Source organism: Crocuta crocuta, unplaced genomic scaffold (genome assembly GCF_008692635.1).
Source record: "Crocuta crocuta isolate KB4526 unplaced genomic scaffold, BGI_CrCroc_1.0 scaffold708, whole genome shotgun sequence".
NCBI lineage: Eukaryota > Metazoa > Chordata > Mammalia > Carnivora > Hyaenidae > Crocuta > Crocuta crocuta.
The window spans coordinates 665,169-678,722 of record NW_027530073.1 but is presented as its reverse complement, the minus strand read 5'-3'; the positions used below and the strand labels follow the sequence as shown (position 1 = coordinate 678,722).

The 13,554-nt window shown below is 38.2% G+C and overlaps 1 protein-coding gene across 1 annotated transcript in view; it reads left to right on the top strand.

The window, feature by feature from the left end:
* The window catches only part of SEC24D (SEC24 homolog D, COPII component), a 104,607-nt gene that overhangs the window by 16,463 nt on the left and 74,590 nt on the right, over nucleotides 1-13,554 (top strand). The window contains exons 4-7 of the mRNA XM_077764724.1: nucleotides 1,586-1,734; nucleotides 2,959-3,237; nucleotides 3,474-3,601; nucleotides 13,064-13,175. Coding sequence (XP_077620850.1) covers nucleotides 1,586-1,734; nucleotides 2,959-3,237; nucleotides 3,474-3,601; nucleotides 13,064-13,175 — 668 coding nt within the window. The remainder of the gene's footprint in view (nucleotides 1-1,585; nucleotides 1,735-2,958; nucleotides 3,238-3,473; nucleotides 3,602-13,063; nucleotides 13,176-13,554) is intronic.

Sequence of the window (13,554 nt, the reverse complement as noted above, 5' to 3'; positions counted from 1 at the left end):
AGTACCACATGCTACATCCACTAATATATTCTTATAGAGCATGTACATTCTGCCTGTGTGTAATTATTTCATGTACGTATCCCTCATAACTCTTTAAACAAGACAAAGTATAATTTCTTCCAAAGAATGATTTTTAATCAAACAATGAATTTACAAAACATATCATTAAGACAGTTCTTGAAATCATTTCTACATGACCAACAATATTTTAAATGTGTCCAGTAAGACTAGAGTTCTGTTTTGCCCTGCCTTTTTTACCTCTAGGATCATTAATAAATTAGAGATACAAAGAAAATTTTTACTGTGAGAAGTTAACTTTTTTATTTTCTGTCTTTATTCAGTTTTGTTCCAAAAATTATTTAAATCAAAAGATCCTTAATGTAACTGATTGGTCTGGTTTCAATTTTTGACAGGAGAGGAAATTGATAGCTTTGCTAAGCGATATTGTTTGGGTTAAAGTGTTAATCATTGTAACTTTATGACTCTTTATAACCAAGTATTTGCTATAGGATAGCTTGTACTTTTACATAGAAAGAGCATTTTGATCATCATCCATTTAACTCCAAGTGTGGGATATCTTCATTCTGTAATATACTTAACACCATATAGCATAATGGTTTGAAGGTTAATTGTAAGTTTTGTTATAGTAATTATTCAATTTAAGATATAAGGAAAAAATGACAAGAGAATTCGTGTGATGTTTTGGTAAGTGTACTTGCTTAAGACCTAGGGAGAGGTTAGTCCTGGTTCTGTCACACGCAAGTTGTAGGCCTTCAAGCAAGCCACTGGCTTCTCTCAGGCTCTGCTCCTAGCCTCTTGAGTGGCAGTAGAGTATGGAAGGCAAGAGCATGGGCCACTAGGGATATCGTTTCCAGTTTATGGAGAAATTAAAATCAGAGTATACTATCCAGGAAATTTTCATTTAATAAGAAGTCATAATGTAATTTGAAGGGAAAGCTTTAACTTTATTCAGCAGATTAACTACAACAGGAACACCGTTCAGATGGAATAAACATAAAATAATTTCAAACTAAATTAAAGGTTAAAGCATGATGAAAGTTTTAGACGAAAAAGAATGAATGATTTCAAAACTTTTTACCGAGTTGTTCACTTTCAAGTCTTATCTGAAAAGACAGGGAATACAGGGAATGTCCTGCTTGCTGAAATTACTGTGCAGGTGACATTTTATTTTAAAAAGCTGGGTACGGTATAAGAAGGATCATAAAGATACAGCTACAAAGCATTTTTTTCCTGTTTCTGTTCCATTGATTATTAACTCTGGTATAGCTAAGGCCATGGTGGACTCAGCTTCCTAACTGCATTTCCAAATCTGGTTCTCTTGTTTCCATTAGGAATTTTTTGTTAAGTATCTTGACATGTTGAGCCTGTGAGCATAGAATGAGATGATACTCCATGATTCATTTTAAATTTACATTGAGATTAATTAAAGACTTAGCGTAAAATATCAGTCATTTCCCTAGTGCCCACAAGATGGGCTCATTTAATTTTACAAGTTTTTGATATTTGTTGTTTATCATTTCATATGAAACTATGATCTCATTTAAGATTCTTTTTTCTCTTGTAGATTTCCAGGTCCTCCACCTGTCAACAGTGCACCATCCTCCTATGCACCATACTCACCCCCTACACAGTCATCTTATCCAAGTCCTGCGTCCACTTCATCCATCACCCAGCTGGGCAGTCAGCTCAATGCTATGCACATCAACAGCTATGGTAACAGTTTCATTATTAGTGTTCACAGACTGCCTATTTCATTGGCATTTTTAATGAGGAAGGTTTTCTCCATTTTTAAAACATACATAACTCTGGCACACTAGACTGAAGTAATTTTTTTGATATTTTTGTATAAATCATCTGTTATGTATGGCTATAATTAATTTTTTCCTGAGGATGCTGCCATTTATTTCAAAATAATTGAAAGATCTTCAGAATACCTTATGTTCAATATTAGAATAATAAAAAAAGAAAAAAAATTGCTGACTTTATAAATAAACATTAGAACAGTGAGATTATTTTAAGAAATGTAAGGCTAGGTTTAACTTTGTGTTGTTTATAACGGGGCCTTAAAATGAAAAATATAATACTCTGTTTCACATTGTGTTTTCATTTTGTATTTAAATCATGAAAAGAATGGAAGCTCAGATGTTGTGAGGCAGAAAAGAGAATAATGGGAGAGAAAACAGTTACAGTACTGAGATTGTATCAATAGAAATGCTGTATATTCCAAGTGTCATAGGAATCTTCACTGTAATAGTAGCATGGTCAGCCATTGATCTTGATTAAGAATGTTTCCATTACTTAAAGTTAGTTTTTTAGAAGTATCTGTAAAAAACCCCTCTGACTATTTCCTATCTTTTACTGATTTCAAGATGGATAAGTTTCCAGTGAAGCAACTAAGTTTCGCATAATCAGAGATAGAAAAACTAATCTGGTTTCGCATCTATTTCCAATATGATTAGAAAACATGTTAGTGGCCCATCCCTTCTTCCTTGTTATTTCTACCTAATTCTGAAATCTATCTGACCAAGTCAAGCATGGGCCACAAATAATTTATTGAATATAGGAGTTACCTGGATCATGCTTGTTACATGATAAAATTTTCTTCTATATGATTTTCTAGAATTTGTATCAGTACAATTCCTTAATTAGTGACATGTGTCATGTAAAGTTAATGCAACAGAGTTAAAATTCATCCCATTAATTTTCTCACCAAATGCTTATTACCGTTTAAAAATTCTCCAGTGGTGTAAAATGTGCCAAATAGCATTTATGTAACTTTCTGAATGAAGATTCATCTTGGGGCAAAAAAAAAAAATTGTGTAAGTATGCCTTTTAGTTTTGTGTCAGGAAAAGAGGTGTATCCCTGTTACGTACTTTGTAGAAGTTGGAGAGTTGAAAAATGCAGTGTTCAGTGGTCTGGTTTTCTTTCTCACACAGGTTCAGGCATGGCTCCGCCTGGTCAGGTGCCCCCTGGCCCTCCACCAGCGCCTTCCTTCCAGGGTCCGCCACGACCTCCGCAGCCATCTATTATGCAGCCTGGATCTCAGGTTCTCCCACCACCACCACCCACAACACTGAACGGCCCTGGCACCTCACCCTTGCCTCCGTCAACGCACAGGCAGGACGGGTTCCCTGGGCCTGCTCCCCTGAATGCCCAGTACCAGCCCCCACCTCTCCCAGGACAGAGCCTGGGCACTGGATATCCACCGCAGCAGGGTAATCAGCTTTGCTGTGTGTTACTAGGCATCCGTCACTTACTTTTAAGGGAAGCTAGTTTTCAATTAGTGTGGCAAATGCAAAGAAAAATCATAGACATTCACATTTAACTCTCGACCTTATATAATAAAATGAAAAAAATGCAGCATGCTTTACTGAATAGCATGATATGGTCAGTGACCCTACATCTGGGACTTTAGGTTCTAGTCCTTTCTTTTTTTATTTTCTCCAATCAGCCAACTATGGTCCCCAGATGGCAGGTGGGCAGCTCTCTTATCCAGGAGGCTTCCCTGGAGGTCCTGCGCAGATGGCTGGTCCACCACAACTCCAGAAGAAGCTGGATCCTGACTCGATCCCCAGCCCAGTAAGTGTTCTCTCTCATTCCCACCCTCTCGCTCACAAAGGACCATTCTTTATTCACTGTCTCAGAAACTCTTCAGTTTGTTAGCATTGATCCTGTCCTTCATTGTTGAAGCACAATACCCATAACATACAGGCTTCCTTCTTTATGTATGGGGCTGGGGAAACTGGGTTCTGGCATATTAGGAATTTCCATGACGGAAAGCCTGTGTAGATTTTTTTTTGTATCACATAAACTTAACAATACTATTGACATTTATGTTGGCATATATAAGCAGTGTTTATTGATTGTTTAATGAGCAGTTAGTAGTCAGAGTATATAAACATCCTAGTTTAAATAAATACAGGACCCTTTTCAATTAGGGTGAGATACCTAAAGGAAGTGAAATCACAAAGTATTTTACATTTTGCCTATTGAAAATTGTTTTATATAAAAAATAGAGCTATAACTTCATTATTCTCCATCCAATTGATTTTCTTTGGAAGATTACTCTTTAGTAACTGTATCAGTCAACTTCTATTAGGTTATTCTGCATAACATACAGTTCCGTTTTACTTCCAACCACAAGGATTTATTGATCACTTAGGTTACCCTTAGGCTGTAGCAGCTGTAGTTTGCCTTTAGGTGGTGTTCCATGTGCCCTATCATTCCAGAGGCTAGCATGAAGGGGCACCCTGTGTTTGGGACATGGTATTATTATGAGAAAGGAAGAAAAGAAAAAGAACTGGCCAAACGGTGTAAGAGCTCTTAAAGTTTTCACTCAGATGTGGACATGGAACCACTTCCATGCCCTCAGCCAAATCAAGTCACGACAAAGCCCTGGGTCAGTGGGGTAGGGATATATACTCCTGCTTCAGGACATACTGCAAGTCTGTAGCAGTGAGCACAGATGTGTTGTCCTTTTGGAATAATAATGAAATCGATACAGTTAACTTAGGTCTTTGAAGTGGTCCTATAAACATGAGTATGAAAAGTTAGAAATAGCCTAAAGACTACAAAGAGCTACTGTATTAGTCAACTTTTGCTGTTAACAAGCAACCACCAAACTTAGTATCCTACAGCCACTATTTATTACTACTCATGAGTCATGGGTCCTCTGAGCAGTTCTGCTAGTCTGAGCCAGGTTCGATGGATTTGGTCTGGGCTTGCTTGTGGGGTCAGCTGGAGGCTTGGCTGGAACCTGAATGGCCCAGGATAGTATATTCACTCTCTGTGGTTGCTGTGCCAAATTATACAAACTGGATGGCTTAAAACAATAGGAGTTTATTCCTTTATGTTCTGGTGGCCAGAAGTCTGAAATCAATGTGTTGGCAGCTCTGTGCTCCCTTGAAAGGCTCTATAGGAAAATCCATTCCTTGTCCCCAGTGTCTGGTGGCTGCAGGCATTCCTTGGCTTATGGCTACATTACTTTTATTTCTGCCTCTGTCATCATATCACCTCCTCCTCCTCTTTGTGTCTTCTCCTCTTGGCATCTCAAAACTCTTTCTGCCTCTCTATTATGAAGTTATACATGATTCCTTTCATGGCCCACCCAGGCAATTTAGGATAAGTGCTTTCTTTGAAGGCTCTTAATGTAATCAGGTCTTTTACTGTATAAGGTAATAGTCACAGGTTTCAAGGATTAGAACATGGATATATCTTTTGGGAGGCCATCACTAGTGGTGAGATTCATGCGCCTGGTATTTGGTACCCAACTGTTAACTGGATATGCTTGGACCATGTTACTGATCAGGCTAGCCTGGGTTTCTTCATGTGACTGTGGCAGAGATCTAAGAGGGAAAGTAGGAATATGCAAGTCCTCTTGAGGCTTTGGCTTGGAACTAGAACATTGCACTTCTGTGGCATTCTCTCAACAAGAGCAAGCCACAGGATCACCCCAGTGTCAAGTAGTAGAAAGATAAGACTCTGCCTCTTGATGGCAGGAGCTACAAAGTCCTTTATTTTTTTTTTTAATTTTTTTAATGTTTTATTTATTTCTAGGAGAGAGAGAGAGAGAGACAGCGTGAGTAGGGGAGGGTCAGAGAGAGAGGGAGTCACAGACTCTGAAACAGGCTCCAGGCTCCGAGCTGGCAGTCAGCACAGAGCCTGACACGGGTCTCGAACCCACGAGCTGCGAGATCATGACCTAAGTGAAAGTCAGATGCTCAACCGACTAAGCCACCCAGGCGCCCCCAAAACCCTTTAAAAAAGCACAGAGAGGGTAGAGGATTTTGGTTGTTTTTGTGATCTACCCATTTATTCTATATTTATTTGAATATAAACTTGAAGATTTGTGATAAAGTGTCTGATCTTATAACATGTTAGAAATTAGGGGCGACTGGGTGGCTCAGTCGGTTAAGCATCTGACTTTGGCTTAGGTCATGATCTCACGGTTCATGGGTTTGAGGCCCCACATCAGGCTCGGTGCTGACAGCTAGCTCAGATCCTGGAGCCTGTTTCAGATTCTGTGTCTCCCTTTCTCTCTGACCCTCCCCTGCTCATGCTCTCTCTCTCCCTCTCTCAGAAATAAATAAAACATTTAAAAAAAATTTTTTTAAATGTTAGAAATTAAGGTTTAATGATTCTTGGTGCCTTTATAGATAATTATATTATCAGCCATTACTTTTATGGCTTAATATTATTTCATTCTTCTAGCTAAAGGAATATCCTATATTTACATTGAATTCATTTTATCTTAACTTCTTGTTTCTCTGCTTCTATATAACATCTACAGAACCTCTGGGTCATTTCACTTTGTTCTCTGAAGTTTTCAGCTCCAGATTTGCTGTTAAGTTTTTGTCACGACTGTTGGAAATTTTACTACCTGAAACTTTCATTTACCTGGTCTTTCAGTTCTAGATCTTGTTTGCTCCCAATGTTCTTTTCATCCACCGTACCTCAGTTATCCATCATCTTACCATAAATCTTGTCAGTACCAATTACAGGAAACTCAAAATCTCAGTTGAAAGCATCTCATTTTCCAACCACTGCCTCCTGTTGTGTTAGCTCATTCCCTTTAGGACTACTCAAACCTAAGTAATGGTTCACCCATCAGGACTTATATCTCAGTACTTTTTCTCTTATATTACCTTCATCTTCTCACTTATCTTATACAGCTTAGATTATTTGATCCATGATTATAAGTCTGTCCTTTACATCCTCTACTCTCCAACTCCTTTCCTCCTCTCTCTCCACTGAATTCATCTAGAAAAATCCCATTTATTGTTAAATCAACTTTTTACCTACTCCATGCCTGCACCCCAGATGCTGCCTGTTACTTGAGAAAAAGTCACACCATGCTTACTCGTCTCACTTTTAATTTATGACCACTAAACTAAGGCGAACCTATAGTTGTGTGATTCTAAAACCTGGCTGCACAAAAGAATTGATGGTGGAGCCATAAAAATACTGATGCCTTTGGGCACCTAGGTGGCTCAGTTGGTTAAGTGTCTGACTCTTGATTTTGGCTCAGGTCATGATCTCACTGTTTGTGGGATCGAGCCCCACATTGGGCTTTGCTCTGACAGTGCAGAGCCTGCTTGGGATTCTCTCTCTGTCTCTCTCTTTCTCTGCCCCTCCCCTGCTGTATCTCTCAAAAATAAATAAGTAAACATTAAAAAAAAGTGCTGATGCCTTTCTCTCCCCTGCCAATTTGATTTAATTAGACTGGGATATGGACTGGACATTGAGATTTTTTTTTTTTTAAGCTCTCTTGCTGATTGTAATGTGTAGCAAGTTTGAAGACCATAACCCAACTCCACTGACACTCCCGTTTTCCTGGTGACTATCTTTTCTTCTCTCTTCAAACTCCTAATACTTCCTTCCCCTTTCTGACTTTTTACTGATAATCTTGCTTCTTATTTCAGTGAGAAAATAGAAACAATCCAGAAAGAACCTCTGCATGCTCACTGCCACATCTCCCTGCAACTGTGCCCATTTATCCCTCTTTCCTCCCATTACTGTGAATTTTCCTCTCCATATTCCCAACCAAGGCCATCACCTCCTAGATTCCTCAGGGCCTCTCAAGGATAACTGGTCAGCAAATATCTCCTGTATTATTAGAGTTATGCAAAAAACAAAAACAAAAAAACACAAAAAACCAAAACAGAACCAACAGGATATATATATGTATATATCTCTATTTATCTACCTACCTACTTACCTGCCAACAGGATGTATGTGTATATCCATCTGTCTATCAACATAATGTATGTGTCTGTCTGTCTATCTATATACCTACCTACCAACAGGATGTATGTATATATCTTATCTATCCATCCATCTGTCCATCCATCCATCTATCCATCCATCTATCCATGTATCTTTCTTTTTTTTTTGCTTTTATTTTTATTTTTATTTATTTATTTTTTTTACAAATAGTTTATTGACAAATTAGTTTCCACATAACACCCAGTGCTCATCCCCACAAGTGCCCTCCTCCATGCCCATCCCCCCTCCCCCCCACATCCATCAGTCCTCAGTTTTTTGTCAGCATTCAAGAGTCTCTCATTATCCATGTATCTTTCTATTGAGAGAGTTATCTTAAGGAATTTACCCACTCAGCTGTGGGGACTAGCAAGTCTGAAATCTGAAGGGCAGGCCAGCAGACTGGAGACACAGAAAAGAGTTGATTTTGCAGCTCAAGTCCAAAGACATCTGGAGACAGAATTTCTTCTTGGAGTCCCTCAGTCTTTTTCTCTTAAGGACTTCAAATGATAGGTTGAATTCCACCCACATTATGGAGGGTAATCTGCTTTACTCAAGAGTCTGCTGATTAAATGTTAAATACATTAAAAATTTTTTTTCTAAGGCACTAAGAGTTATTAAACCTTAATTGCTAACCTGTATAGGATAAGATACTTTATCACAAAACTTCAAGTTTATATTCAAATAAATATAGAATACATGGATAGATCACAAAAGTAACCAAAATCTAGCCTGGTGTTTGACCAAAAACTGTGCCTAGCCAAGCCGACATATAAAATTAACCATCACATCTCCTCTCTCCTGCATCATCTATACTTGTTTGGAGGTAAACCTTAATTTTTCACTGTCTAGATCATTTTCAGTAGAATATAAACATTCTGTAATACCTTTCATCATTAATAAAAGAAGCCTCCCTTGGCTTTTCTCAAATTCTCTATCTAGTTTCCCCTCATTTCTTGGCACTTTTATAGCAAGAAATCTCCAGATGAGTTGATTTTGTTCTGTCTTCAGTTCATCTCCTCTCTTCTCCTGAACCTACACCAGTATAGCTCTCTTTACAACAGCCCCGCTAACATTTGGTGCTTGTCGAGGTCACCAGTGACTTCCATTACCAAATCTAATGGTCAACTCTCAGATCGCATCTATCTGAACATATCAGCAGAAATTTGACACATCTGCTCATTCCATCCTCCTTGAAACACTTATTTTTATTTAGTTTCTGGGATACCACCACTCATTTACATCTCTGCTTATCTCACTGGTGGTTCTTTCTTTTTTCCTTTGTTGGTCTCACCTTGTCTTTCTGACCTCCTACTATTAGAAGTGTCCCAAGGCTTCGTCATTGGATCTGTCCCTTTCTATGTTGACATTTGCTCTATAGACTTACATCCTCAAAAGTGTGCTGCTCCCAAGATGGCACCATCAGCATCAGCTGGGAGCTCACTAGAAATTCATGTTCTTAGGCTCCACCTCAGACCTATTGAGTCAGAATCTTTAGGGGTGTGGCCTTGGAATCTGTTTAAACAAGCTCTCCAGGTGATTCTTAGGTATACTAAGAAGCACTGATGTAGGAGATCCCATCTATTTACATGGCTTTAAATGAGGATGCAGATATTACGAGTCAAGATGTTTCCCTGAAACCCAGATTCCAATCCCATTCTATCAGTTCCATAGGCCCCAGATCCTGGAGTCCTCCTTGGTACTTTCTTTCTTGCACATTGTCTTTTAGCTAATTCTATTGGTCCTTGTCCTTACTTATGTGCTTACCCTGGTTCAAGCCACTATAATCTTTCCACCTCAATTATTATAACTGGTCTCCCTGATCTTCCAGCCTGCACACAGCAGCCGGTTCATCCATTCACATTTTAAGTCAGATCATGCTGTGACTCAGAACAAAACCTTCAGTACTCTTCTTGTTAAAAACCAGAGTTCTTACAATGACCTATAAGATCCTACACTATTTGCCACCTCTGGCCCCTCCATACCTCTCATCAAACACATACACACACCATACACCACACACACGCACGCGCGCGTTTGCACACACACACACCACCCCTCTGATTTGGTCTCTTTCCATTCTTCTCCGTCACTTTGCTTCAGCCATACCAGCCTTCTTATTATTCCTTAAACATGCCAAGTATACTCCTGCCTCAAGATCTTTGCATTTGATAATTCCTCTCTGCCTAGATATATGCAGGGCATTACTCGTTTGCTCATTTCCTTCCTGGCCTCATTACTCATCCCCAGTGTCCCTGGTACCATTGTACATATCATTCCATATCCACAGTTCTTGTTATTACTTGACATAGATGCATCTTATTTGTACATTTATTTATTGTCTTTCATACTGTAATATTAGCTCCCTGAGGTCAAGAATTTGTTTTTGCTCACTACTGTCTCCAACAGCTAGAACACAGCTTGGTACACAGTATATACATTCATACAGTTGTTGAATGAATGAATGAGTGTTAACAAAAGCAATAATCAGTATATTTCTGTGATTCACCCAAGACCCTTAAAATATACAGATGCAGATCAGTCCAGTGTTATTTTTATCATTAAAGTAATGAAATAGAAATACCAGATGGAGCCTGTTTATGTTCCTGTTACCAAAGCTACATGCTTTAACTGACTAAATAATCTCTTCCTTCTTGAAAGAAAGATGTAAAATCATGTTTACTAAATTTGTGTTGCATGCCAGTCCTGAGTTAAGTGCTCATGCCAGCCCTTTTGGACAATGGTATTACCCACATTTTGAGAGTGAGAACACTGGTATCACCATTGAAACTCTTCCTCACTCCCTTCCTGTATCTGCAGGAGGACCCTGAGAAGCGGAGCTCTTCTGATTCCCCTCTTTCTCATCACCCTGTAGCTCACATAATTCTGCTTGGAACAGCCTGCCTTATGTATGCACACATCTCCTTACCTGGCTTCTCCCTTGCTCTTGTTTATTTATTTCAAGAGAACCACTCTTTTTCTCTTTCCCAATTATATGATCCTAGAATACTCTGTTCATAGCAGATAAGAATAAAAGTAAGTCTAGTAGCAGATCTTCTGAAGGAAAAAAGAAATCTATACATTTTGAGGTATCTTTGGCATTATCAAAAGTCACTGTCATCAAATCGAAATCCTTTAAGTACCAAGTCATAGTAAAAAAATCTATTGAAATTTCTGTGCATTGTTAAATCTCTTAAGCCTGTTTTTTGAGAACATACATTTGAGGTAATATTTAAAAATCTATTATATATTTTTTTAAATTACTAGAATTGGTTTAAAAAAATTAATGTGTATTTATTTTTGAAGGAGAGAGAGAGAGTGTGTGAGCAGGGAAGGGGCAGAGAAAGAGGGAGACACAGAATCCAAAGCCGGCAATAGGCTCTGAGCTGTCAGCACAAAGCTTGATGCGGGGCTCGAACTCACAAACTGAGATCATGACCTGAGCTGAAGTTGGACTGAGCCAACTGAGCCACCCAGGCACCTCCAAAATTACCAGAAGTGTTTTAATATTTCTTACTCCCTTTATTTTTTTTATTTTTTTTAATGTTTTATTTATTTATAGGAGAGAGAGAGAGACAGCGTGAACAGGGGAGGGTCAGAGAGAGAGGGAGACACAGAATTTTTTTGAAACAGGCTCCAGGCTCTGAGCTGGCTGTCAGCACAGAGCCCGACGCAGGGCTCGAACCCATGAACCGTGAGATCATGACCTAAGCGAAAGTCGGATGCTTAATCGACTAAGCCACCCAGGCGCCCCTTCTTACTCCCTTTATAATATTCTAGCCAAGATGTGAATTAGTTTAAAAATATAATTACCACATATGACAGTGTTTCTTAGGAGGCTATGCTTTATAAGTTGCAGACAACTAATTTAAAAATAATTTTTTTTTGGAAATAGTCTATTTGAAGGTTGGAAACTATGTTCAGTTTGTAGATTATTATGCCTTTTAACTTGCTTTCATATTTGACACTTCATTGGTTGAAGTGATTACCATAAATGTTGATTCTATAAAAAGTACTCCAATTTTGAAGGAAACAGATTAACTTGAGGGTTGAAATATAGGATGTAATAGTGTTTTGATTTTTCATTTGCTTCTTGTCTCTGTCCATGGTAGCTTTTGGTCTCTTCTGTATCTTATAGTATTTCTGTTTGGAGCATATTTTGTATCATTAATAAGAACTCAAATCCTATGAAATTAGAAAAACAGAAATCTGTGGATTTAAAGGCAGTTTAAATTTATTTGTGATCTGCCGTAAAACCAATGATATTAGTGCCAGCTAGGGTCTGGTTTGGATGAGATAGGAGGGGAAAATGGAGAAGGTAACATTTCGGCATTTGGAGGAAGACAATTTTCATATTAATAGTTCCTTTAGGAATATTAAAAACTATATATCCTCGAAAGCTATATAGTACAGTCTGGGCACTTGTCACATTTTTCTGTTTTTTCCCCGTCTTTTTACTTTCTTCTTTTTACCCCCTTGTCTCTTATCACAAAAGAAGTGAGGGCAGGGGGCAGATAAAGATGAAGAGGAAAGTAATAGGATGCCTTCTTGTTTTCTTTTTAACTCCAGCTATTAGATTTTGCTTATTATTTTCATCCCTAGACAACTACAACAGAAAGACAAATATTTATCTCTATATTATTCATCAATATATATTTTAGTAGAGAAATATGTGTCCAAATTAAATGACAAAACATAGGGACTTTTGTTTCTTCTGATTTCTGTACCGTAGGCAACTTCCACGTGGGAACACTATATCGTTTGTTTTTACTGTCTCAAAGAGCAGGGTGGGGGATGGAAGAACTTGAATGGCAAATTGAGGATCAAGAGGAACTTAAAGAAAAAAGGCATTTTAGGTTATATTGTAAATCATTTCTTCTTAAAATAAGTATTTTTAGCCTTGTATATTTTCCTTTAACTACAAAAGTTATTTTCTTTAAAAGCTATTTTCAATTTCTTTTTCTACCAGAATATATGCATTTATATATTTTAATGCTTATCTAAGGTCTCAATGACCAGATTGAATAAAAGTAAAGTTCTCTGAGGGTCAGAGCTCAAAGTATCACAGAACAGAATTTAGCAGCTGCTGCTCTAAAATCATGAAAGTAAACAAAGGTGGATCTGAAGGCTTGGTAGGTTCTTAGTGAGAATTTGATGTGAACTGAACTGAAAGGATTTAGAAAATGCCTATTTGTATGTGTGTGACTATTGGAAGGGAGGGAGGGAGAGGGAATGTTTGGAAGAGACTTAATATATTTTAACTTGCTCTTATTATCTTAGATTCAAGTGATCGAGAATGACAGAGCCACCAGAGGAGGACAAGTTTATGCCACCAATACCAGAGGCCAAGTCCCTCCCCTCGTCACTACGGATTGTGTGATACAAGACCAAGGTAGGTATTTATTTTAAAAAATGTTTTTCATTGAGCTTTTAAATTTTTTCACCATTAAAAAAAGGGGTTTTTTTAATGTTTGTTTATTTTTTGAGAGCTAGAGAAAGATAGAGCGTGAGTGGGGAAGGGGTAGAGAGAGAGAGACACAGAAACTCAAGCAGGCTCCAGGCTCCAAGCTGTCAGCAAGAGCCTGATGTGGGGCTTGAACTCACTGACTGTGAGATCATGACTTGAGCCAAAGTTGGACGCTCAACCGATTGAGCCACCCAGGGGCCCCAAAATTTTTCACCATTTAAAAAAAGCAGACATACTGACACTCTTCAATAATCCTATCATTGATGGAGAACCTCTTTATAGCTGATAATGGTTTTGCCATCAG